Raw genomic sequence first — 23,394 nt, 5'->3', positions numbered from 1 at the left:
TTGTATACAATAGGTGATTTAAACTAGGTTGTAAAATTGAGTGGTTTTAAATAAAGGCTTTTCATAATTTTGTTTTACATAAATAAACAATATTGCATATAAAACAAATAAATCCAAAATATTCAAAACTTTAAATTGCGATTAATAATATCTATTAATTTACTTTCACATAAAGTTGCGATGTTTGAAAATCATAATCATCATCAATTTTTATTTAATAATAAAATATTGGAAGATCCTTTATATATATATATATATATATATATATATATATATATATATATATATATATATATATATATATATATATATATATATTATTTTTAGAGATTTAAAAAATAATCTTTGCAAACGGGTTTGTGAGTACAAATTTCAGATAAATAAATTTTTTTTTTGTTTAGTACATAGTTCAGATAGAGTGATTAGTGATATATAAACTATTCATGGTAAAAAAAAGTGATATATAAATTATTACAGAAGAATCATTGTGTTATAATTCTGCCGTATGGTCTAGGTTCGAACCCGTTGTAGAAGCAAATATATATATATATATATATATATATATATATATATATATATATATATATATATATATATATATATATATATATATATCAAAGTTATAGTTTTGAAATTTAGTTTGATTTAATTGAGATAATAGGTTAGTCGTCCAATCAGTAGATCAATAATTAACTCGATTTAATTCAATATGTATTAAAATTTTAAAATTATATATGTATCTATTATATATAAATATATAATTAACATTATTTAAATAAAAAAAATTCATTTATACTAAAAATCTAAAATAATTAGTTGATAAATTAAAAGGTATCATATACCCTAATATTACATTTACTAAAAAGACTCTAATAATATTATTCTCTATTAATTATTGAGTATCTAATATGATTTAGTGATGATATTATAATTCTAAAATATAATATACACAAATTAAAGTGTATATTAATTATCATTTTAGGGATATTAATATGAAAAGATTTATTAATTAATTAAAAATAAATATGAAAAATTAATAAATTATTTAATAAAATCTCTTATGATCTATTTTTTTTAAAAAAAATAAGTATGAATATACTTAAAACTTTATATCATCATTTATAATATATAATATATAATTTAAATAACCAAAATTCATATCATCGTCATAATTTTAAGAAATACTATTATAAAAAATACTCCCAATAATTTATAGTCCAAAAAACAGATTAGAGTTTTTATGTTAGATTTAATCGAAATTAATTACAATATTACTAAAAACCTAAAATAATGATCCAAATCAGTGTTACAGGTTGAGGAAATTGTGATTTTTTTCGGAATAAAGGATAACCAAATAATAAATAATGGGGCAAAAAAGTGAGATAAAAAAATAAAAAATGTCATAATAAGGTCCTTTTATTTTATCATATAATAATAAAAATTCAATTTACCTAATAACGTATATTTCGAATTGTTTTAGGAAATCAATTGCATATATTTACATTCATTACTTGCCACCGTTATTTTGGACAAAGTTTATACTCATTAGTTATTGTAATTAATGTAACTGAATCAAATTTTGACAAAGTATTAAATCGTGGTACGAGTCATATATTATTGACATGTGAACCGCGAGAGCTTCTGATTGAGTGACATATGAATACCGAATAACAAAAATTATTCACAAAATTCTATTATATTAGATAGATGACATAAGAGGCTATTAAGTTTTTTGTTGTTGGCTCATAGTTGGCATTGTACTTATGTGCTGATGTGTCCACACTATCTACTTTTTTTTTAGATACTACCTTCTTTCATCTTTAAAACTTTATGTATTAAATTCAGGAAAATTTTCAGGGATGGCTAGAAAAAGAGAATTGAACCAAATCCCTAATTTTTCTTACCGCGTACCCTGCATTAGAATTAGAATGCGCGTTATTTGTTTTTTCAAGGGCTATAAATACGCCCCTATCCCCATGTGTATGGTTCATGCAAATTTTCCAGCAATCAAGGTGCGTCCTCCATCTTCCATACCAAAAAAAAAATTCACTGTCTACTCTAATTTTTTTTTCCCCCCATCCCACTCCATTATCGCTAATGACTTATTGTTCTTGTTTCTATTACTATGTGGTATCATTACTCTCTGACTAGTTAGTTCACTTAATTTTGTTTTTACACCATTTGTACCCGTTCGCCCTCTCTCCCTAGTTCATGCATTATACTAATCAAATTAATTAATCATTAATTTAATGTCAACAGCAAATTAGTAATAGTGCTAATTACTATATAATAGTGTATTTTTTTGAAATTTTGTGAATGTACATTGCAGGAAGAAGTTCTCAGCATTCACACATAGGAGCATGGAACATTGAAGGCCCAATCTAAAGTCACATTCTTTCCTACACTTCCTCATAACACACTCCTCTCCCTCTCACTCTCACTCCACATAATATAAATTTCTGGTTGCAACTCAACAAAGTCCACAAACATTTTCAAATCTCGAGTCTCACACTTCTTACACCACACACACAAACCCTTCTCTTCATTTCTCACTCTCGGGAACTTTTTTTTTTTTTTAAAGAAAAGGGGAAAAATAGAAAGAAAAGAAAAAGGGAGAAGGAGTGAGAATAACATGAACAAACAACTCAGGCTGCTCTGTCTCTTTATCCTCTTCTCCTTATTTCTCTGTGTAAGCACAGCTTTTCCTCACTGTCACTGTTCCAAGTCTCGATTTTTCCAATTGTTTTATTCCTGCCATTGCCAGTTCTGAAATGGGTGTGTGTTCATTCGATGCAGGTGGGTTTCGCCGGCGCCGGAGACGCGGCGGAGAAAAACCCGTTCACCCCAAAAGCCTTCGCGATTCGGTATTGGGACAAAGAGATCCGCAGCGGGTTACCGAAGCCACCGTTTCTTGTATCAAAGGCGTCGCCGCTGAGCGCGGCGGAGGCGGCGGCGTTCTTAAAGCTCGTCTCCGGGAACTCGCTCTCCACGCGGCTGCCGGAATTCTGCGCCGCCGCGAAGCTCCTCTGCTTCCCGGAGGTGGGGCCCCGCCTCGAGAAACACGACAAAGACGCGAACTTTGCTGTTTACAGAGACAATAACTTCACCAACTACGGAACGGGTCGACCTGGTGGACTCGACTCGTTTAAAAACTACTCCGAGGGAGAGAATATTCCGGTGAACGATTTCCGGCGATATAGCCGCGACTCCGCCGGGCATAAAGATGGTTTTCTGAGCTACGGCACGAACGGCAACGTGGTGCAGCAGAGCTTCCATACCTACGCCGCCGGAGCCACCGGCGGCACCGGCGAGTTCAAGCACTACGCCGACGAAACCAACGTCCCGAACCTCGGCTTCACCTCCTATTCCGACAACGCCAACGGCAGAACCCAATCTTTCTCTTCCTACTCCGAAAACGGCAATGCCGGCGAGCAGACATTCACCTCGTACGGCAAAAATGGCAACGGCCCGACCAACGTGTTCGCCTCGTACGGAACAGAGTCCAACGTTGTCGGGTCCGGGTTCTCCAACTACGCTGAGACCGCCAACGCCGCCAACGACACCTTCAAAGGCTACGGCATAGACATGAACAACCCCACCAACACGTTCTCCAACTACGCTGCCGGCGGCAACGGCGCCGTCGAGAGATTCTCCAGCTACCGCGACAAGGCCAACGTCGGCGCCGACTCCTTCACCTCGTACGCCAAAGCCGCCAACGCCGCAGACATCGGATTCTCGAACTACGGCAAGTCCTTCAACGAGGGAACCGACACGTTCACCACGTACGCTAAATCCTCGGATGGCGAAACAAAAGTAGGGTTCACTTCCTACGGCGTAAACAACACTTTCAAGGATTACGAGAAAAAGGGTACCACTGTCTCATTCGCCAGGTACACCAACATTAGCACGACCCTCTCAGTTTCAGCTTCATCAGTCAGTGGCAGTTTGGTAAATAAGTGGGTGGAGCCGGGTAAGTTTTTTCGTGAGAAGATGATGAAGGAAGGAACCGTGATGCCGATGCCTGACATAAAAGATAAAATGCCGGAAAGGTCGTTTTTGCCCCGGAGCATTTTATCGAAATTACCGTTTTCGGTTTCGAAGATTGATGAGTTGAAGCAAGTCTTCAAGGCTTCTGATAACGGCTCCATGGAGAAGATGATGAAGGACTCGTTGGAGGAGTGCGAGCGTGCACCGAGTAGCGGCGAGACAAAACGCTGCGTTGGGTCGCTCGAGGACATGATCGACTTTGCAACCTCTGTTTTGGGCCGAAACGTCGCCGTTCGGACTACCCAGAACGTGAACGGGTCCAAGAAGAGTGTGGTGGTGGGGCCCGTCAGGGGAATCAACGGTGGTAAAGTCACCCAATCAGTGTCGTGCCACCAGAGCCTGTTCCCTTACCTGCTCTACTACTGCCACGCGGTTCCTAAGGTTCGGGTCTACGAAGCGGATCTTCTCGACCCGAAAACAAAAGCTAAGATTAACCGCGGAGTTGCCATCTGCCACTTGGATACATCGGATTGGAGCCCCACACACGGAGCGTTTCTCTCGCTCGGGTCGGTCCCGGGTCGGATCGAGGTGTGCCACTGGATCTTTGAGAACGACATGGCGTGGACCATTGCGGATTGAGAAAAGAGACCATCAGAATAAGGAATAAGAGTCACTTCTATAGGAAATTAAAGTTAAATTAAAACAAAAAAAGAACTTCTGTTCTGCTAAGAAAATTTAGCAGTCTCGAGAATTATTTGTTTTTAATTTAAAAATTAAGTAATGTAATTTTATTTTTTTTGGATAGAAAAGTTTAAGTCATGTTTTTTTTACTACATTTGGAAGAAGAAGGTATATTATTATTTACTCATGATCATTGTTGTTATTATTAGCTTGGCAAGATGTATGTAAATGTCTTTCCTAATGATTGGAGGCAATGAATCAAGATTTGATGCTCTTATAATAAAATGTTACTAATTGCTTTTTATCGCTCACTGATTTTTAATTTTCACTTGGTGGCATGCTACTGTTGAGTTTCGGTTCTTGTGATTGGTTTGGTTCAATTATGGGGGCATTGATAAGAACACACTAGAACATTTCATGACGAGACAAAAAGAGACCTGATCCAGATTCTGCATGTTGATAAATTTTAGAGGGGGGAGAACAATTGGATTTTCCGCATATATACAAAGCCATGTGAACTAAAGGATGAGGTGGTCCTTAAACCACCCAAAACATGCTCTTGTATTGGTCTGGGAGGAGTTCACGGGACAGCTATTGTTGGCCAATGTCCAAATGAGAGACTAAAAGAAAATTATAATAATGAGAGTAAGTCCCGTTTCCATCCACCATGGCTTCAGCTCTAAGGTCATCTCAAATTTAGAGTCCAGAAAATTGCTGATTTTTTTTCTTTCAACAATACGTTTAATCACCTCTTTATTTTTCTTTTTGTCCCCTTCAATAATAGACCATTCTTAATTAAATTGCTTTTATTAGTTCCAAGGAGGGGCATGCTCTCAATCTCATCCCGTATGTATGTACGTGTCTTAATGTGTGTTGTGAAATTTTAACTCGTGAACTCTTGTTATAGTATGTTTTTACAGTTTTATCAAATCAAAGTTTTTACAAATAATTAATTAATGGTCTCGTCCTGAACTGAAATATTCGAATAGAATCTTCATTATTATGTATATGTATAAGAAAATATAATTTTTTTTTGGGTGGTTATAAAAGAAAGAAGAAAAAGATCGGTTTGATTTTTTATTAATAAAAATTAGAGAGAAATACTTCAAACCCTAATGGATCTATTTATACCACTCCTAATTTGATCACAATGGTGCTTTTATGTTAGATGACATAAGAAATGTGTCAGTGGACAAAAAAATCTTAGCAAAATCGTTACAAACATAGTCTAGTAAATATGTTTTACTGTATTCCGCACAAAATCAATGTTAGTAACAACAAAAAAATATTTATTGGACAAAAATGGGCAATGCGAATAATATAGTGATAGGTCTGAAAAAACGTGACGCATAACCGATTTGGAAAGTGCTTGGTAAAAGTATTCTTTACGACATTAGGAAAAGGAACTTGGAAGCAAGATCCAATATGTACACATGATATCAATGATGCTAGAAACAGAGCACTTGAGCATCTCCCTCAAGCATGATTACATACTGCACCTTACCAATGGAAGAACTTGCCTATGCTTCGGTAGCAATGGATCAAGTTGAAACATTTCAAACCATGCCTTAACGCAATGAATGGCCCCTAACTTCCTAATAGCAGGACCTTCCTAACATCCCCTTTTGGAACTTGAAGCATGAAAATTACCTATGTAATTACATCAGTTGGTAAGATACTATTTTCTGTCATTTTAATGATTGATATTAGTAATTGAAAAATGATTCAAATTATAGTGGTACCGAAAATTGTGGAATTATTGAATTCCTAGTACTACATGAGTTGGTACGATACTATTTACTCTTATTGATCATAATGCTTGATGATATTATCACTAAAAAGGGTTCACAATTATAGTGGTACATGTCATACCGAAAATTGTGGAATTATTGAATCCCTTGTATTCCCAACTTCGTCATGTGTTTGGTATGATCAAACATGAACATCTAATCTGTATCATCATGGTATTTTGTAACGATACAAGTATACCAAGCTCCCTCTCTCCATCTTTCTACTACATCTTCATGAATAGTCCACAAAAATTTAGGGCAGGGGACCCTATGTCCCCCCCAAAAAACCCAGTGTGAAAAATGAACTTCAAGTGAAAGCATACTGCGGCTATAATGTGATAACTCCCTAAGGTGGAACCCTTTATTTCTTTTTCTTTTTTTCTTTTGATACATAAATTTAGAAAAGGTAGCTGCCTTTTATTTTATGTTTTTATTTATTTTTATTTTATTTTCTAAAATTTGGGGCCTGCCTAACTTTGTTTTTGTCTTTGACTGAACTTCTCATATATGCTAATTATTGCAATAATGCGAAGGATCAAACGAACCATTTAACTACCTAATGTGGCTTTTGTTTCTCACTACTTGCACTGTTTCCAATTATCCAACGACTATTTTATCGATGCTGGTAGAGAAGGTCTTCTCATAATTTGGTTTTATTTGTGGCTTATTATTGCTCCGATGATGTAATATCACAACATTTTTAAAAGAATCATATTACAGAACTTTAGCACATTTTCTATCTATCTTTATAATTTTATAAAAATAAAAATATGAGCATTCCAAACAATGAAACAAACGTAAGCTTTTCCTTGCAATCAGTGTGTATAAATTAAGCATTATTTGTTTTGAGCGTGACACTCCAAAATCTTGACTTGCTAGTGTAGTAGTTTGAACTATGAGCTGGGGTCACTAATTGAATGCAATGTGCATGGGCAACGACGAAAGGGAAAGCACAACGGTACCATGATTAAAATTTTTATTACTTCACATAGTGGATAATCAGTGCATGACAGATAGTCATTCGGGTGTTTGATTAAAGGGAAGAAGAATACGATGCTGAATTGGTGCTGATTTGAAAACCAATAAAATTCTCAACTTTTACTTTCAAATCGACCGTTAATTACTTATAGTAGAACGTTAATAAAAATAGCATGCAAAGTTTCAACGCACTTTAATAAAGAAATTAAAAAGAACTCAAGCCATAATTAATAAAACATAAAGACAAGAATTCAAGCCCATCAAATAACCTATGGCTAATGGAAGCTCTTTTGCACTTTAACTCAAGAAATCCACTCCGTAAAGGATCTAATTCCACTCAGCAAAGAACTAATGCCGCTGTAGAATAAAGGAGCTTGCTTAATCTTGTTTTGAATTATCGAGTTTTAGTTAATAGTTACTAAAGATAGATAGATTCGTGTCAATCGTGCATATATCATATATAAAGAAGTTCTAGAGAGGTTTTATTCCTTTTCATGTACATTTTTTTATTTTTTTTTTAAATATTGTATTGCGGGTTAGGTGCACCAGGGATGAATCATGTACCTTTGGTGTTTATGCTCTAATGATTATTATTTTTTTAATTAGAAAAAAATTATCCTTTATTTTCAATTTTTGTAAAGCTTCATTTTTATTTTATAACAATAACAACAATTTATTTGTTTGGAAAATAGATTGCCAACCCAATATATTTATTCTACTTCCGCCGCGCGTTAATCAGGTGATATAAGCATTAAACTGGTAACTTATCTGGTGCAGGCTGAATATGTAATTATTTATTTTGGTGAATATATTTTTTATTTGTAAACTATCCTTTAATATATATAATTATTTGTATCTCTTTTATGAATATTCAAAATATAATTGTTTGCCGTTATACTTCAACTATTTTTTCTTTTTAGTTTTAAAAAATACAGATAGAAACTCTCCTTCAACTAGGAAAAATAATTTTGATGAGCTTTGATGCTGAAATTGAATAAGGTAGGATTGTTAAAGAATCTAGTAATGCTTCAACTGCCCCAGGTACAAATTTATATGCATTAATGTAGCTGCCTGAGGATTACATACATCATTAAAACTTTGTGCAAACCCCAAGGAATAACTTAAATACATTAACCTAACTTTGTCATTCATAATCAATGGGTGGTGGTGTGTGGATCAGATATGATTTTTTGCCTGTTCTGGAAGACTGCAACACGGCAACACCTCCAATAAATACAGACACTTTTTGAATAAGGAAAAGATACTCCCTCCATTCTTATAGTAGTAGTATATAATAGTTAATTATTTAATTTATTAAGATTAAAAAATATTAATTTAATTAATAATAATAAATTTGTTTGAAATTTATATTTTTTTAAAAATTATTATTGTTATTAATATTTTATTCTCTTTTAATAGTTTGTTAATATTTTTTTTTATTAAGAGATATTTATAGTCTAAGAATAATTAATATAAAAAATATTATAAATTGAATTTTATAAGAAAATATTTCAAACTTAAATCTTATATATAAAAATTAAGAGAATAAATTTTTTAATTCTTTAAGTAGGAGATATTATTTTTTTAATGAATAGGAGTACAGTTTAATACTGTTCCGCACAGTAAATTACAGTTCACAATTTATATCTTTATAAAAAAAAATTGTATTTAATGTTTAACTGTCTCAACATAGTTGTTTAAAAAAAGATATTTGTAAGGAAAAAAAGTATTTGTGTTTTTCTTATTTTTTTCACCTTAATCAACTATTTTTTTTAAAAAGATTAAACAATAGTAATAATTATTATTTCTACAATTATTTCTTTACCTTTATCTGATTCTTAAAGATTTTACATCATTATCATGGTTGGAGAGAAATAGTAAATAGATCTATATTGAGAAGTTAAAAATAATTTTAATATCAACAAGAATATACTAATTATATTTCTTACTTTTCAAACTAGCCAGAAGAAAAATGGAAGTAGTATGAAAGAAAAGTTGTACATTAATCATTCAGCTCACTTACAGACAGTGCCGTGCTGCAAAGGCTACAATTTTATATTATGGAACATATAATAATGGTTTGAACTTTGAAGTCAGAGGCAGACACTAGACATTCACACCTTAGTACCTTGCTTCTGTTGTCAAGCTCACCTTATTCCTTAGTTAAGTTGTCAGCCAGAAGAAGTTTGATTTTTCAAACCAGCTTACCTAGTGTTACTCATCTAACTTGACCTATAATCACTGCAGTGGACCACTGAAAAATAATGAGAAACCCAAACCATAAATTTGGTAGCTAGGAATTGGAAGCCATAAAAGAGTTCAACTGGAAAACCACTGCTTCTAGAGTACTAGTAGTATTTTGTACCATGGAATAGAACATACAGCTAGACCACATTTTGGGGTCATTAATGGCACAGGCTATGGTGCACTAAGAAATTTCTTTGTCTTTGGTGGTCAAAGAAATATAACCGGCTATAGTAGGTGTTTTTAGTATATTTTATTTTGCATGTTTTATTTTATTTTCTTTTCCCAGCTTGCCCCTCTACTCCCACCCCTCCTTCAACCTTTTCACTCTCAATTTCCTTCTCTGAAACCTTCATACCACCATGCCCAAGAAGCAAAAGCTTCAATCGTCGGCTTTGCAAATCGCTGTCCATTATTGGTTTGTTTTCTTCTTCTTATTCTCATCATCAATATTACCAAATTTTTTTTGTCATGTTTTGTGTTTGATTAGTTACCAAAATAAAAAAGTCTTTGCAAGAGGAGTTGCTTTCTGTTGTTTTACTGTGATTCCAGTTGTTTGACTTTGAGTGTCATTAATATCTTGATAAAAATTGAAGATAAGTTCTTCTTCAAAAAATTAAATATCTTGTTAAAAATTATTAAATCCTTGCAAGAGGAGTTGTTTTCTGTTTTGGAGTCCTTGATTAAAAAATCCCCTATGAGTTTTGTATTAGAAGTTGATATGAAACAGAACTATTTAATCAAAAAACGAATGCATGAGTAGTTATAATTATAATATCTCTACATTAATATAAAAAAGATTTATCTTTCTCCTCTTCCTCTTCTGTATAGTCATATCAGGGAACCATAGATGCAACAAGTACATTAAAATAAGAGAATTTATTGACAGGAATAAATGATGTGCAAATTTGTTGTGTTCTCAAAATGTTTGAAGTTGACTCACTTTCAGCAGAGAATTAATGCTGAAGTTATTGCTAGCTCTCATAACATTTTTCTCGAAGACATGCAATGGTAATATGGTATGGTTTTATCTTCATATTAAAGATCGGTTTTTAATGATATGACCAATCGAGTGATAATATAAAAATTATTTACATTAGTATTGTGTTGTAATTAAATTCATGAAGTAATTAAAGGCATAAGTGTGAAAAAAAAAGAATGTATTGTGGCAACTTTTACTTATCCAGCAATTATGTCCAATGACAAATAATAATTATATTCTTTTGAAAAATGTCAAACATTACCTTTAATTAGGATATTAATTAAAAAATTAAAAAGATAAATATTTATATTGAAATACACCAAATTGTGTTTTTTATATTTTTTTATACTCTTATATAATTTTCATAATAAATATTTTTTTTAATTACTTAACTAATATCTTAAAAGACATTAGTTGACGAGAACTAACAAAACCTATATTAATTCTTTCAGCATTCTTCTTAGCAATAGCTCTTGTTTAAATTCCAAATTGGCAATTGAGCACATGTTTAACTACCGGCGTGCCATGCATGCAGGATCTCACATCCTAATCCCAAACAAGATATTCATATGATGAACCTATGATATTATCAAGAAATATTTTATGATATTCGGAAGTATATATGAATGTTCAGTGCTTTAATTTCTATAAAAAAATATGTAGGTGTCTTATTTAGCAAGATGGTCATCCTAAATAAAGATAAAGTGTCTGGAATACCACCACATCATTATATTGTCTAGTAAAATGTCTCCCTCCCCACGTGATATACCAATGAAGGTAAAACCAGTGTTTATTTAGCTTCCAAAGTTTCTGTCACCATCTCAAATACGACCTCGATCCGATGCTTTCTAACAGGTATTTGATGCGAAGGAAATAAATAAATGGAAATAAAATGAATAGAAATAGAGAAAATAAAAATGGCATGAATTAAATTTGGTAAGAAATAGAATAAAAATATAAACGTTTGGTTTAAGAAAAAATACAGAATAAATAGGAGAGAGAGAAACAGAAAAAAGATCAATAATAATTTGATAATCAATTATATATCAAACTCATAACTGATTATCACTCTTCAAAAGCACACATTTTGCATGCATGGGTGTAGACAATCGATGATCATTTCATGACAATTTTTTTAAATTCTCTATTCTCTCTTTTTTCATTTCACAGTTTAGAAGAAAAATAAAAAAGTGAGACCCATATTTTTTTTATTTCTCTCCTCTCTCATTTCTTATTTAACAAAGACGCTCATTTTTTCTATTTCTTGTCTGTCCACCCTAATTCTTTCACCAAACAAATCGTAAGTGTCACTCATGGTTGTGGAATAAGAAATAAGAAACAAAACTAAAGTAAAGTTTTTTTTTTTTGTATTAAAATTGTGATTAATTGATTGTCTAGTGTACTTTTTCTGTTTTATTGATAAACTTCTCAATCATATCATTCATTATTCTCCGAACAATTGATGATTCATGCACTCCCACTTTGTCGCTAGATGATAATTACATAATCTCAACTCATCATATTATTCATTAGGCTATTGAATCTTACACCTCATGATTACATATTATATCTCCCATTACATTATGAAAAGTTTATTCTGAATTTCAGAATGTAATAAAAAGTGTCCGATATAATTAATAATGGCATTGCATGATATAAATGTCCATTCATTATACTAGGAAAGGTTTATAAAAGGAACAGGTCTCAAAATACCATGTACGACTTCAACCTCTAAACCAAACCAACTTTAGTTAGTGTTAAAAAAAAAGGCCATTAACACATGTATCAAAAAGGTTCAAAGGCTATATTAATTGATGACAACATATTACAATTAATTCTAGCCGAAGTCTTGACTTCAGTTCTTCTACGTGAGCAATGTGGGACTTGGACACGAGGAGCATTATGCTTTTTCGCACAAGTTAGGTGCTAGTTCACGTGGAACTTCGTTTGAATCTCAAAAAAATTGTCATGAAGGAGCAATGGTTCGTAGTTTGGGTAAAACTGTACATGTCACATGTTTCAGTAACTAATAACTATATACACTACATCCTTAACTTTCATGTGAACTACAGCACAAACTCTCTTTTTGTACAAATTTTGATATTTAAATTTGAATATTTGATAAACAAGAGTATAACTAAGAAGTGGAGTTGTTTCAGAGTAAAGTATGCAGCTCAGAATGCTAGCTGCAGGGTTGGGTATGCATAAATCTATTGTTTATAATAAGCCTTTCAATTTTGTAGCATCTCTTGATTTGGATTGATTTGTGAATTTCTTGATGTTTTTAGTTTGGCTGTTATGCCTTTACGTACACTCTAGTTTCAAGTACTAGCACTAGTGTTCTCTAACTAGGAATTACATAAAATATAAAAGGCTTTGTAAGAGAACACGGTTTGTCCATCTGTGACCCTGCAAGGTAAAGCAGAGAGAGAAATGTGAAATTTTTTGTGGTCTGATCTTATTCCTTTTTCTTAAAATAACTACAAAACCTTCCCTAGATTAAGTTACACTAGTACCAAACTGACCTCAATTGATAATTCGATAGTGCCATCACAGAAAAGGTTACTCAATTATACGTCAACTTTTGTCTTTTTATTAAAGTCTGGAATGGCTAAAGCACATGGATCAAAGTTGAAAATATTTTTTTAGCATATTTAACTAAACAGAACATAAGTGAGGGGTTGCTTGATTCAATTATCCATTCGTGTTGCATTTGACTCCTAAAGTGAGGAATCTTAATTATTATTGAGAAAATCAAAGGGATAGAATCTAACAAATCTATAATTTGCGGTGAATATGAATTATTTTTTTATATATCAAGGTTTACTTATCAATGGTTCTGATCTCTCATTTTTTGATCTAAATTGAACTCATTGCATTTTAGTTTTTAGAATAGCCAAATTATTAAACACACTTCCAGTTAAGCATGGAGTATAAAAGGAAGTTTAGTTCAATTCTTTAGGAAAGCGATCTATATATAGGTATAAAACGGATAACTGAATGGGATCGAATCGAATATAAAAAATTGAACCATTTTAGAAAAAAACCAAATCAATTCACTTTATAAAAATGGTTTGATTAACCGAATAACTTTTATAAAGTGGTTTAGAAATGAATCAATTCGGAATTTAAAAAAAAAATCCATTTTTCGCACAATCATAATTTTCTCTAATATTAGGTTAAATTTATTAAAAATATAAATTTTGATAGGTCTCCTTTCTTATGTAATAACTCTCCGGAATTAGAAGACCTATTAAAATATGTAATTTTCAATAAAATTTAGTTAATAATAGAGAAAATATTGCTAGTATTCCTCCCACTTAATTTTATCCATAATATAATAATATCTGAATTTATCAGTAGCCCAAAAAAAGTGCAAAGCAAATCTTTGTGTGTTTTTTGTTAATGCTATTTGTACTCCCCCTTTTTGCTAATAGACTCTCCTTTTAATTTTATTTTCCAAAAATATCCCGTAAAAACACTCCCCTTCATCTCTCTCCATAAGTCTGTTGGCGATGAGAGAAGGCTTCTCCACCCCAGATGCAACAAATGGTGACGAAGGAGACGGTGAGGCTTGGTCGACCGTGGAGAGACTTGAATCTTAGAAGATTGATTGTGATGTCAATTATGCAAATAATACCTTTTTTTTAAGGAATGAATGGAAGAAGAAGGGAAATTTAAGGAAGATAGTAAGAACCATCTGTTTCTGACAAGGGACTCCCAAATGCAATATGAGAAGCACATTTCCCTCCAGAATCGTGAAAACAACCTAAAGCACACAAGTTCTGCACCTTTTTGCACCAAACTGAAAAAATTACAAAAGGGTAAAGCTTTTTATGTCAAATAAATCGAAATTTGAGATCACAATACAATTTGAAAGGGGAAACTGAAGCAGCGATGCAAATCTGAGGGCAACTTCTTCAAAAAGAAAAAGGGATCGAATGAAGGAGAGAGAATCCCCTTTTGGTTTCTGCAATTGAAATTTGCAAATGAAAGGATCAGTCTTGTGCTTTTAGTTGTATTTGGCGTTCCGTAAAATCCAGCAACAGTGAAAAATCGATAATGTTTCTTGCACCAACTTTGCTTCTTGTGGCCACGATGCAACAAGGAAAAATTAAATGTGAAGGGAATGATGATTTTAGGAGAATTTGTGGTTTTCCAAATTAAATGTAGGTTTGATGGCTAATGACTTTTTTTTTATTATTTGGGGCAAAGCTGGGAGTGGGAAGTATGGGTGTGTGCAAAGGGGAGTGTGTTTTGTTTTTGGGTGGGAAAATCAAGGGTAGTGTACTAGTAATAAGGGGCAGTGGAAATAGTTAAAGCCTTTTTTTCACGAAAGGGCCATTTTGGTTGTGGACAGAAAACCATTTAATTAGGCCCAGCATATAAGGCAATTCCTTCCTTCCTTCTGTCTCCAGAGCAAAGTGAGAGAAAGTGTTGCAGAGTTGCACAAAGAGATGGCGGTGGCGGCCAATTCTGCAAGAAAAACCCTCCAAATAGCTTCCTCTGCCACCAGAACCCTCTTCTCTCGTCGATCTTCGTGCGCCACTAAGCTCAATGGACTTGCCTCTTCTTCTTCTTCTTCCAAGAAACGCGCCCTCTCGTTTTCCCGGTAATAAAAATCACTTTTTTTTCTCTCACTGCATATTCATATTTGCTCTGCCCCTTTTGTTTCACTCCACTGTGAAATATCGAAATGGATAAAATTTTCAATTTTTATTATGGTTTCTGTTGTTTAGGCTTCCGGTGCAGTTGGTTGGTGGACAAGTGTCTTTGACGCCGTTGCATAGTGTTACTGCCTCTGCCTTGTTCACTTCTCTGCTTTCTCTGCACAACACTAACTGGGGTTGTCTTTCAGAAGGTACCCTTTTTTTCTTCACATTTTGGATGGATTGTCTTGCACTGGAAGAGTTGTTGCTCTCTCATTTTTCATTTTAATTGTTAATGCCATGCATTTAATCTTAATAACTACTTTTTTTGGATTACCAACATGGGGAAACCGTAATATAAAAAATTGGCATGATGATGATACCTTTGGCATTTCAGGTATAAGATAATATAGTGATCATCCTAAGTCCTAACATAACCATTTTTAATTTTTCTTCAAGGATAATAATATTCTTTTGTACATTTTATTGTTAGGCTTTAGATTAACTTCTTTATAAGCACTTATAGAAGACTAATAATAATAATAATAAAAGGGTAAAATAATTCGAGCTTCTCTCCTGAGCTAAAATCAACTTGTGCAATGCTGCTTTTGGAGAAGTTAAAGAGAGAGCATCTATAAAAGTTAAGTGCATTTGTAGATTTTAACTTATGTGAAAAAACTCAATTTATTTTATCCTCTTATTTTCTTCTTTATAAAGTGTTTATGGAGAAGTTTATCCAAAGTCCAAACAAGACCTTAGTCACTAAACTTGCCTTTTCTTGTGGCTGGGAGTGGTAAGGTTGTAATGGTCTTTTGACATGATACTTCATACTTGCGTTTATTTCCTGATTAGTTAGTTTGTAATCAGTTCACAACAATTAATCCTGATTCCATTAGCAACTGCAGTTAGTGAAATGGTTCTGAATTAATAATGTTAGAAGGGTTTAAGTCTTAATTTATGCATGGGATGATGGGGAGAACCAACAGACATTTGAAATATCTTTTTCATGCTGTGTCCCTGACAGATATGGGCAAATTGAGTGACAAATAAGTGAAATTTGAGCCTAAAAGAGTTTGTTAATTAACATTGGCTTGATTAAAGGGGGTTTATGGAATCAATGTAATGCCATGAGGAAAGTTTATGGAATCAATTTAATGCCATGAGGAAAAACAGATGAAATTTGAGAGATACTCTTACTTGCCAATTGAAGAAACAATTAGAAATGGCAGTCAAGGAGGAGATCTATAGCAACCCCTGCTGCATAATGGCAATATTCAACTAAGAGTCTGTTTGTGCATTTGTGATGGGGGGTTGTTTATTGAAAATGCTTTTGTAAAACACTTGAAAACTGAGCCAAGATGGAAACACTAGTTTGCATTGAAGAAAAATCTCAATCAAATGGATTGAGAGAATTTTCTGAGGTATTGTTTTATAATAATTTCTATTAATTTAACTAAATTAAGACTTGGTGGGTTAGAGGCTTACACATTGTTTTGTAGCTCCCCTAATTTACAACTAAGCCAAATTGAAGAAAAGGTTGGCTTGTAATTGTATTATGACAAAAGTTTGACAAAGTACTTATGGCAGGCTGCACCAAGTCTATTCTTATTTTCTGAGACAGGTGCTTAACGCTAACCTTATGAACAGGGTTTCACTAGAATGTTTAGTTGACAGTTTATGCTACATTCTATTTCTAGCTGTTCTTGAGCAATTTAGTGTAAAGTTTTAAACTGTGTGTATTGATAAAATAACATCAAGGCCAGTATTATGTCTGCTAGTATCTGTTTTAAAGTGTTTTCTTTTCTTTTGCTTGATAGTTAGATGCCTTTTTTTATCAGTTTATAATGTTTTTTCTTTAGATAATAGCTAAAGTTGCTTCTTTGTGAAAAAATTTATGGAGCCTATCATCATAATACTTATGTAGCTTCATTGATCAATATATATAGTGTTGATAGGATTTCTTTTTGAAATCTTCCACTGTAATATTGTAAAAAAAAACAATATCATTTTGAATATGTTTTTTGACATATTTCTCTATTCATTGATAATTTGATATATAGATTGCTGTCAAGTTTGTGTTGGGTGTTTTAATTCGCTAGTTCCCCTGAGGTTGATACTCCTACCCAGTGGCAGTTAGCAGTATTATTGACCACTGGATGGCTGCTTTATGAATTTGATGGCAGCATCTAATTATAGAAATTTAACGTTACCAAAAAACTTGGGATACCCAAGAAACCTCCTTTTATACTGGAGAACCCTGACATTTACTTTATGTTATGACAGGTTTTGCAACACCTCTATAACATGGGAATGATACTTCCAGATACCATTAGGCGCTGGTTTTGTTTCAATACTTGTTTCTAGTAGGTTCTGCGATTATTTAACAATGTAACTTGATTAATTTTTCTCTATCTGTTGAGACTGTCAAAATGCGTTGTTGTCCTGCTGACATTTACAAGGTGACTGTGCTGTTCAAGCTTTCAGAAAGATCAGTCTATTCACGATAGTTAACCCTTCAATTTGGGGGAAATTTCCATGTAAAATCAATGCCAGATTTTGAAGTGGTTTTTATTTTGCATGAATCTTCAATTGAATTTTTTATTATGTTATGTGATCTCCTGTTTTTGTCATTCTGTGACAATTATGAATTTCTTTTTGTCCATATCTGTATGGCATTTCATACATTACAAATGCGTGCTACATCCTAGACTCCATGATCACCATTCTTTTGGTTCCACAAGAACTTGTGCACATTCTTGCCGTATGAATTATCTTAAATCCATTCATGATGTAAAATACCATTCTTTTGGCTTTGACTAAGCCTTTACCACAAGAACTTGTGTACAGGGGTCTCCTTGCCGAATGAACTATCTTAAATCCATTCATGATGTAAATCTCCTGTACAACTTTTTGGCACAATATCGATAAGCTTAGTAGGTCAATAAATGGAGCACTTAGCTCTACAGAGGTGAATTTAAAAGTGGTTTCAACTTTCATGTGTATACCAATCTTCAACTTATACGTAGACTACCCAATTTTGGCACAATTGTTTATGGTTTGGGTTGAAAGCCTTGAAGGTTTTTGATAAGCTGTGTTGACTTTATTTACCACTTAGTGTTTGCATGTTTTTCGGTTGCCTTCAATTATGTTGACATCAAGTAGACAATAATTAAAAATTTAAAATCATCATATTCAAATAAGAAGGTACAGTGCTTCTGAATCTTGCTATTTGGTACGAAAGTTACTCGTGAAATTTGATGAATTTAAAATTATCCAATAAGGTTTCTCCATTGAAAAATGCTTAGTGGTACGAATTTGTGTGGGACAAAGATTGCGTACAAATATTTTCATAAAAGTTCTTATTTTATAACTTGAAATTAAAATACGCGGGAGAGGAGAGGTATGTATAAATATAATAGTTTATATGATTTGATAGAAATAGAGAAAATATTAAATAGGTATTCATGATATATGAATGCCTATGTATCATCATATTATTATGAAATTCCCTATGCATCTTTATCCTAATAATATATTAAAAAATTCTTGATTTTTTTTTGGGATCCGAAATTCTCATTTTACCAGGATGGACTGTCTCATTTATGTTATTTTATAAACTTGCTTCTATTTTCCTTTATACACAATCAAACAAAAGGAACAGGAATTAAAAATAATCTCTTTCTAGTTTTTCATTCCTTTCTAAATTAAACATACCACTAGAGGTTTGTTTGTTTCTTATTTTTTAAATTATTTATATATATATATATTATTTTGCTTAGTTACACTTTTTGGTTTCTTAGACATCACCATTGTGCAATTGTTATCAGATATTTAATCTTTTAGATTTCAATTGTGTTAATTGAGTCTTTGAGTATTGTAATGGTACAATTTTAGTTTTTTTTAAATATCACAATTGTGATTTTAGTCCCATAAAATTAGTTTCAACCTCACAATTGAAGGATCTTTTAGATTTTAGTTTTCTTGCATGATCTCATCTTCTCCCCTAATTCTTGTATCTTATAATCTAAAATTTAGTTTTTAAAACTTTGCTTATGAAATAGTTATTAATTAAAATAAACAATCAAACATACCTTTAAATACTAAGAGAATTTAGCTGGTTGAATGTGGGAGTGTTACAAAAAACCTTTAATCTGTTGATTGAACATTATAATTTACCATTTATCAGGACAAAACATTTGTGTTATTGAAAAAGAAAATGGTGTATCTTTTTTTAGACAATAATTAGAAATATATAAAAAAATGTATCTTAATTGATTGAATTTTATGAAAAGATTTTACGTAAAAATAGCATTATCCTTTCACATTTCGTATTTTGTTAAGATTAAATATTATTTAAGTCATTAAAAGTAAAACAAGTTTATAAAAACAATATTCATTGTCATAACAAACATTCTATTTCTGGACAAAATCTTTCTACTTTTATTTATTTAAAATCAATCCTAAAAAAAATTTGTTAGGTTAACTTAACTGTATTATTTTTTTATCACGGACGCACTAAATACGACCGTTAGTCCCAACGTTCCCAAAATTTTACGAATTTCGAAAAGTTTTCGTCTTACTTACCGTTACCAACGGCCTCATGTTTCGCGAAAAAACAAAAAAGAAAAAAAAAAGATCACTCTGAAGAAGAAACCAAGAATACCACGTTTCTTCATCATTTTTCATTCCTTTCTTGATCATCATATTCATCACTGTTAATAAATAAATAAATAAAAACTTTCTCATAGATTCTGTAACCAACATCAACATCACTGTTAACTATGGCAACACTCGCTCCCGGGATTTTGTTGAAGCTCCTCAACGGATTGAACACCGGCGTGAAACCCACGAACGAGCACCGCAGCTCGCTCCTGCAAGTGACCGACATCGTCCCCGCCGATCTCGACGAAAAAAACCTAATCCCAAAACAAGGGTTTTTCATAAAGGTCTCCGATTCCTCTCACTCTATCTACGCGAGTCTTCCCTCGGACCAAGACGACGTCGTTCTCAGCAACAAGATGCAGCTCGGGCAGTTCATCTACGTCGACCGGCTCGAACCGGGCTCGCCGGTTCCGGTTCTCAAAGGGGCCAAGCCTCTCCCCGGAAGACACCCTCTGATCGGCACGCCAGAGCCCTTAATGGGCCTCAGAGACCAAAACCAAAAGCCCAATTCTGTTCCCAGAAGAGGGTCTTGGGGAACCGGTGGCGACGGGGGTTTTAATTTTAAGCCGGTGAATTTGGACTTTGACCAATGTACCCCTGTGAAAGTGAGGAATGGCGGGTTTCAACCGGTGTCGTCGTCGCCGTTGATTCGAGGGACTCCAGGCTCTGCTGTGCGGTGCTCTGTTGGTGGAGGGCTTCTTCTAGCGAAAATGAGTGATGCTAAAGCGGAAAGTCCTGCGTTGCTTAGGAAAAGTTGCGTGGTTGCTACTTCTAATTCGAAATTTGCTAGGAGCAGGAGTGTTTCTGAAAGGGAACATAGAATCCCTGCTAGCCCCTTCAAGTCAGCTGTAGGTACATTTTTCGTTTCCACTTCCATGTTTAAATGCTTAACAATAACTAATAGAGTATGTGGTGAAGAATACATGTGGTATCTCCAAAAATATAGAGTATTTGTTAGTAGTAGGGTCTTTTTTGTGTGTGAATGTGATGAATTTTTCGTGTGCAGGAGAAGAAATTCGGGACTACGCCACCACGGTTGAGAAATGCGAGAGTGATAACTTCTTCTTCTTATGGGGATGCTCAGGGTCAAAACACGGACACGAGTGTCTCTTCCTCTTCTCAATCCCAATCTCAGTCTACTGCTAATTCAGCTTTTGATAATTGCAACAACCTCAGCATACCCATGAATTTACCAGGAAAGCTGAGCTCGCTGGGAAAGGTAAAATCTTAGAAGTATTAAAGTTAGATAAGTACTCTTTGTGTTGTTTTCTAATTAAAATTGTAGTTTCATCACTTCAATAATCTATAATCTATGTTGACATTTAATAATGCAAACTTCTATTATGCGAATCACCAAGATTGCACCTTAGGAACTAAGTTGGTCCACTTTAAATATGTTGCAAGTTTTTTTTAGCTCTTTTATGATTGAACTCTACTTGTTTTTTGCTTTACAGGAAGCTGTGCAGCAAAGAGAAGTGGCTCAAAAGATTGCCCTTCAGGCTTTAAGAGATGCTTCAGCTACTGAGACAGTAGTTCGGTCCCTCAAGTATATTTCTTTGATTCTTTCAATTTTTTTTTTTGCATTTGAGCTTTGTTGTTTTTCTACCAATCTAGCAACTGATGTAAAATTTCTTGTTTGTGTTTGTTATCTTTCAGGATGTTCTCGAATTTGTGCAAGTCCGCTCGAACTGATGCTCCCAAGGCTTGTTTTGAACGGTTTCTGGAATTCCATATGGAGATTGTGCAAGCAGTTAATGAAATGGTGTCCATTCAAGCTGCTACTTCAGCCTCAGAGTTGGCTCAGAAATCAGATAAACAAGAACTGCAGGTTTTGCATGAAGTTATGGACAATTGTGAGAATAGTGAATCAAACTTGTCCAAAAGAAGGGGTGCTTTGTACAAGTCAATGGCTGTCATTCCTGAAAAGCATGAGCAAAAAGCAAACATGGGGAGGCTCCTAAGATCCAGTACCAACCAAAAGGAGATTTTGGAGAAGAAAGGTTCAACTCCTCTTACAAAAATGCCTCTGGGACCTATTGTTGAAAATGATGAGAATAAGAAACCAGGAGGATCATGCAGCTTAAGCAACACAATCAAACTGGGAAAGCAGATAGAAACTGAAGCAGGAAATTGGTTTATGGAATTCATTGAGAAGGCATTGGAAACAGGTTTGAAGAAAACAAAGGATGCATCAGATGGTGATGTCAGGAAAGTTCCTCAGTCTCTCATACTGAAAGTTATGAACTGGGTGGAGGTAGAACAGTGCCAAAGTAACAAGCGGCCTGGTCATCCTAAAGCAGCACAAGTTGCTCGAAAGTTGAGAATAAAGATGAAAAATCCTTGATGATATAATTCTGTTCAAATGGTGAAGGTTCAAGATGTGTATGATACTTAGTAGAGATCAATTCTACTATCACGTGCCACTTGAGTCTTTTAAAGTTGATATTTGTTTGTAATATTCATTACTGTTTTATTATATACATATATAGATATTGTTTGGTTAGAATCTTGGGCCACTTCACTCAACTCAAGCAATTCTGAAATAAATGAAATGTCAACTTTAATTTTGAAGATTTAATTACTCACTTGGTTTTTATACTTATGTAATCTTTATCTTTTAGTATACACCTAGAAACCACTCATTTTAGTTCTCTGAGAGCAAAAACTCAAGTTTATGGCAATGACACAACATTGACCATGTCTGTGCTTTATGTTTTATAGCCGTTAATATTTGTGCTATTTTTACTTGTTGGTCTTTATATCTAAACAATGTACATTTTGGTCTTTACGCCTAAAAATATACATCTGTTCCCTACACTTAAAAATAATGTACGTTTTAGTACTATACAACCATTTGTTCCCTTCTTTGTTTCCTTCTCTTCCTTTTCCTTATTAACACTTTTCTCCTTTTTAGCAGGTTTTGCATCTTTCAAAATTTCATTGCATTAACTAATTCTCATTGACCCTAAATTGGAGAGTCTTGAGGTTGCAGAGTTCAAACGTGCTTCTTACTTAGAAAAGATGGGGTAGCCTGCGAGTAACGATTTGAGTGGACATTCCTTATAGTGTGACTTGCTTCATCGTTTTAATCTCATTGCATTGAAAAAATTGAAATTGTCATTTAATTCATTTTCTAGAACAAATAATGAATAGGTATTGGAGTTAGTTCTCAAACAAATTAGCAGCTCATCGAACATGAAACGACGAAAAATAGGAGAAAAGAAAAGAAAAAAAGAACAGGGGGAGGGCCTCTGGCGATAGTGTGGCCAAAGCATATTCGTTTTCAATTTCGACAATTTTACAATGCTAATTTCAATTTTGTGGTAGTGACTAAAACATAAGTTCTATTATCAAAGATTTGTGAAGCTATCAACGTATCGGTGTCGTACCGGTCACAATACATCCTTGATACGTATCCGGA

The 23,394-nt window shown here is 33.5% G+C and overlaps 3 protein-coding genes across 3 annotated transcripts; all 3 read left to right on the top strand.

The window, feature by feature from the left end:
* The first annotated feature begins 1,886 nt into the window (after positions 1-1,886).
* On the top strand, positions 1,887-4,964 carry LOC114380278 (polygalacturonase 1 beta-like protein 3). The gene is made up of 3 exons (XM_028339283.1): positions 1,887-2,012; positions 2,330-2,689; positions 2,797-4,964. The coding sequence occupies exons 2-3, from the start codon at positions 2,633-2,635 to the stop codon at positions 4,624-4,626; spliced, it is 1,887 nt and encodes a 628-aa protein (XP_028195084.1). The 5' UTR covers positions 1,887-2,012; positions 2,330-2,632; the 3' UTR covers positions 4,627-4,964.
* A 10,092-nt stretch (positions 4,965-15,056) lies between these two features.
* On the top strand, positions 15,057-17,941 carry LOC114380267. The gene is made up of 3 exons (XM_028339275.1): positions 15,057-15,274; positions 15,402-15,523; positions 17,595-17,941. Exons 1-3 carry the CDS (start codon positions 15,120-15,122, stop codon positions 17,612-17,614), a joined length of 297 nt encoding a protein of 98 aa, XP_028195076.1. The 5' UTR covers positions 15,057-15,119; the 3' UTR covers positions 17,615-17,941.
* A 1,982-nt stretch (positions 17,942-19,923) lies between these two features.
* On the top strand, positions 19,924-22,554 carry LOC114380259. The gene is made up of 4 exons (XM_028339265.1): positions 19,924-20,821; positions 20,980-21,192; positions 21,428-21,519; positions 21,630-22,554. The coding sequence occupies exons 1-4, from the start codon at positions 20,093-20,095 to the stop codon at positions 22,315-22,317; spliced, it is 1,722 nt and encodes a 573-aa protein (XP_028195066.1). The 5' UTR covers positions 19,924-20,092; the 3' UTR covers positions 22,318-22,554.
* The last annotated feature ends 840 nt before the right edge of the window (positions 22,555-23,394 follow it).

This window comes from Glycine soja, chromosome 2 (assembly GCF_004193775.1).
Source record: "Glycine soja cultivar W05 chromosome 2, ASM419377v2, whole genome shotgun sequence".
NCBI classification, from domain to species: domain Eukaryota; kingdom Viridiplantae; phylum Streptophyta; class Magnoliopsida; order Fabales; family Fabaceae; genus Glycine; species Glycine soja.
The sequence above is the reverse complement of the archived record's forward strand: the minus strand, read 5'-3'. Positions and strand labels throughout refer to the sequence as shown.

Bases quoted from the DNA above. Each gene is read 5' to 3' on its own strand.
- LOC114380278 (XM_028339283.1), top strand. From the start codon at position 2,633: ATGAACAAACAACTCAGGCTGCTCTGTCTCTTTATCCTCTTCTCCTTA. The intron at 2,690-2,796 runs GTAAGCACAGCT...CATTCGATGCAG, and splicing joins TCTTCTCCTTATTTCTCTGT to GTGGGTTTCGCCGGCGCCGG.
- LOC114380267 (XM_028339275.1), top strand. From the start codon at position 15,120: ATGGCGGTGGCGGCCAATTCTGCAAGAAAAACCCTCCAAATAGCTTCC. The intron at 15,275-15,401 runs GTAATAAAAATC...TCTGTTGTTTAG, and splicing joins CGCGCCCTCTCGTTTTCCCG to GCTTCCGGTGCAGTTGGTTG. The intron at 15,524-17,594 runs GTACCCTTTTTT...ATGTTATGACAG, and splicing joins CTGGGGTTGTCTTTCAGAAG to GTTTTGCAACACCTCTATAA.
- LOC114380259 (XM_028339265.1), top strand. From the start codon at position 20,093: ATGGCAACACTCGCTCCCGGGATTTTGTTGAAGCTCCTCAACGGATTG. The intron at 21,193-21,427 runs GTAAAATCTTAG...TTTGCTTTACAG, and splicing joins AGCTGAGCTCGCTGGGAAAG to GAAGCTGTGCAGCAAAGAGA. The intron at 21,520-21,629 runs GTATATTTCTTT...GTTATCTTTCAG, and splicing joins ACAGTAGTTCGGTCCCTCAA to GATGTTCTCGAATTTGTGCA.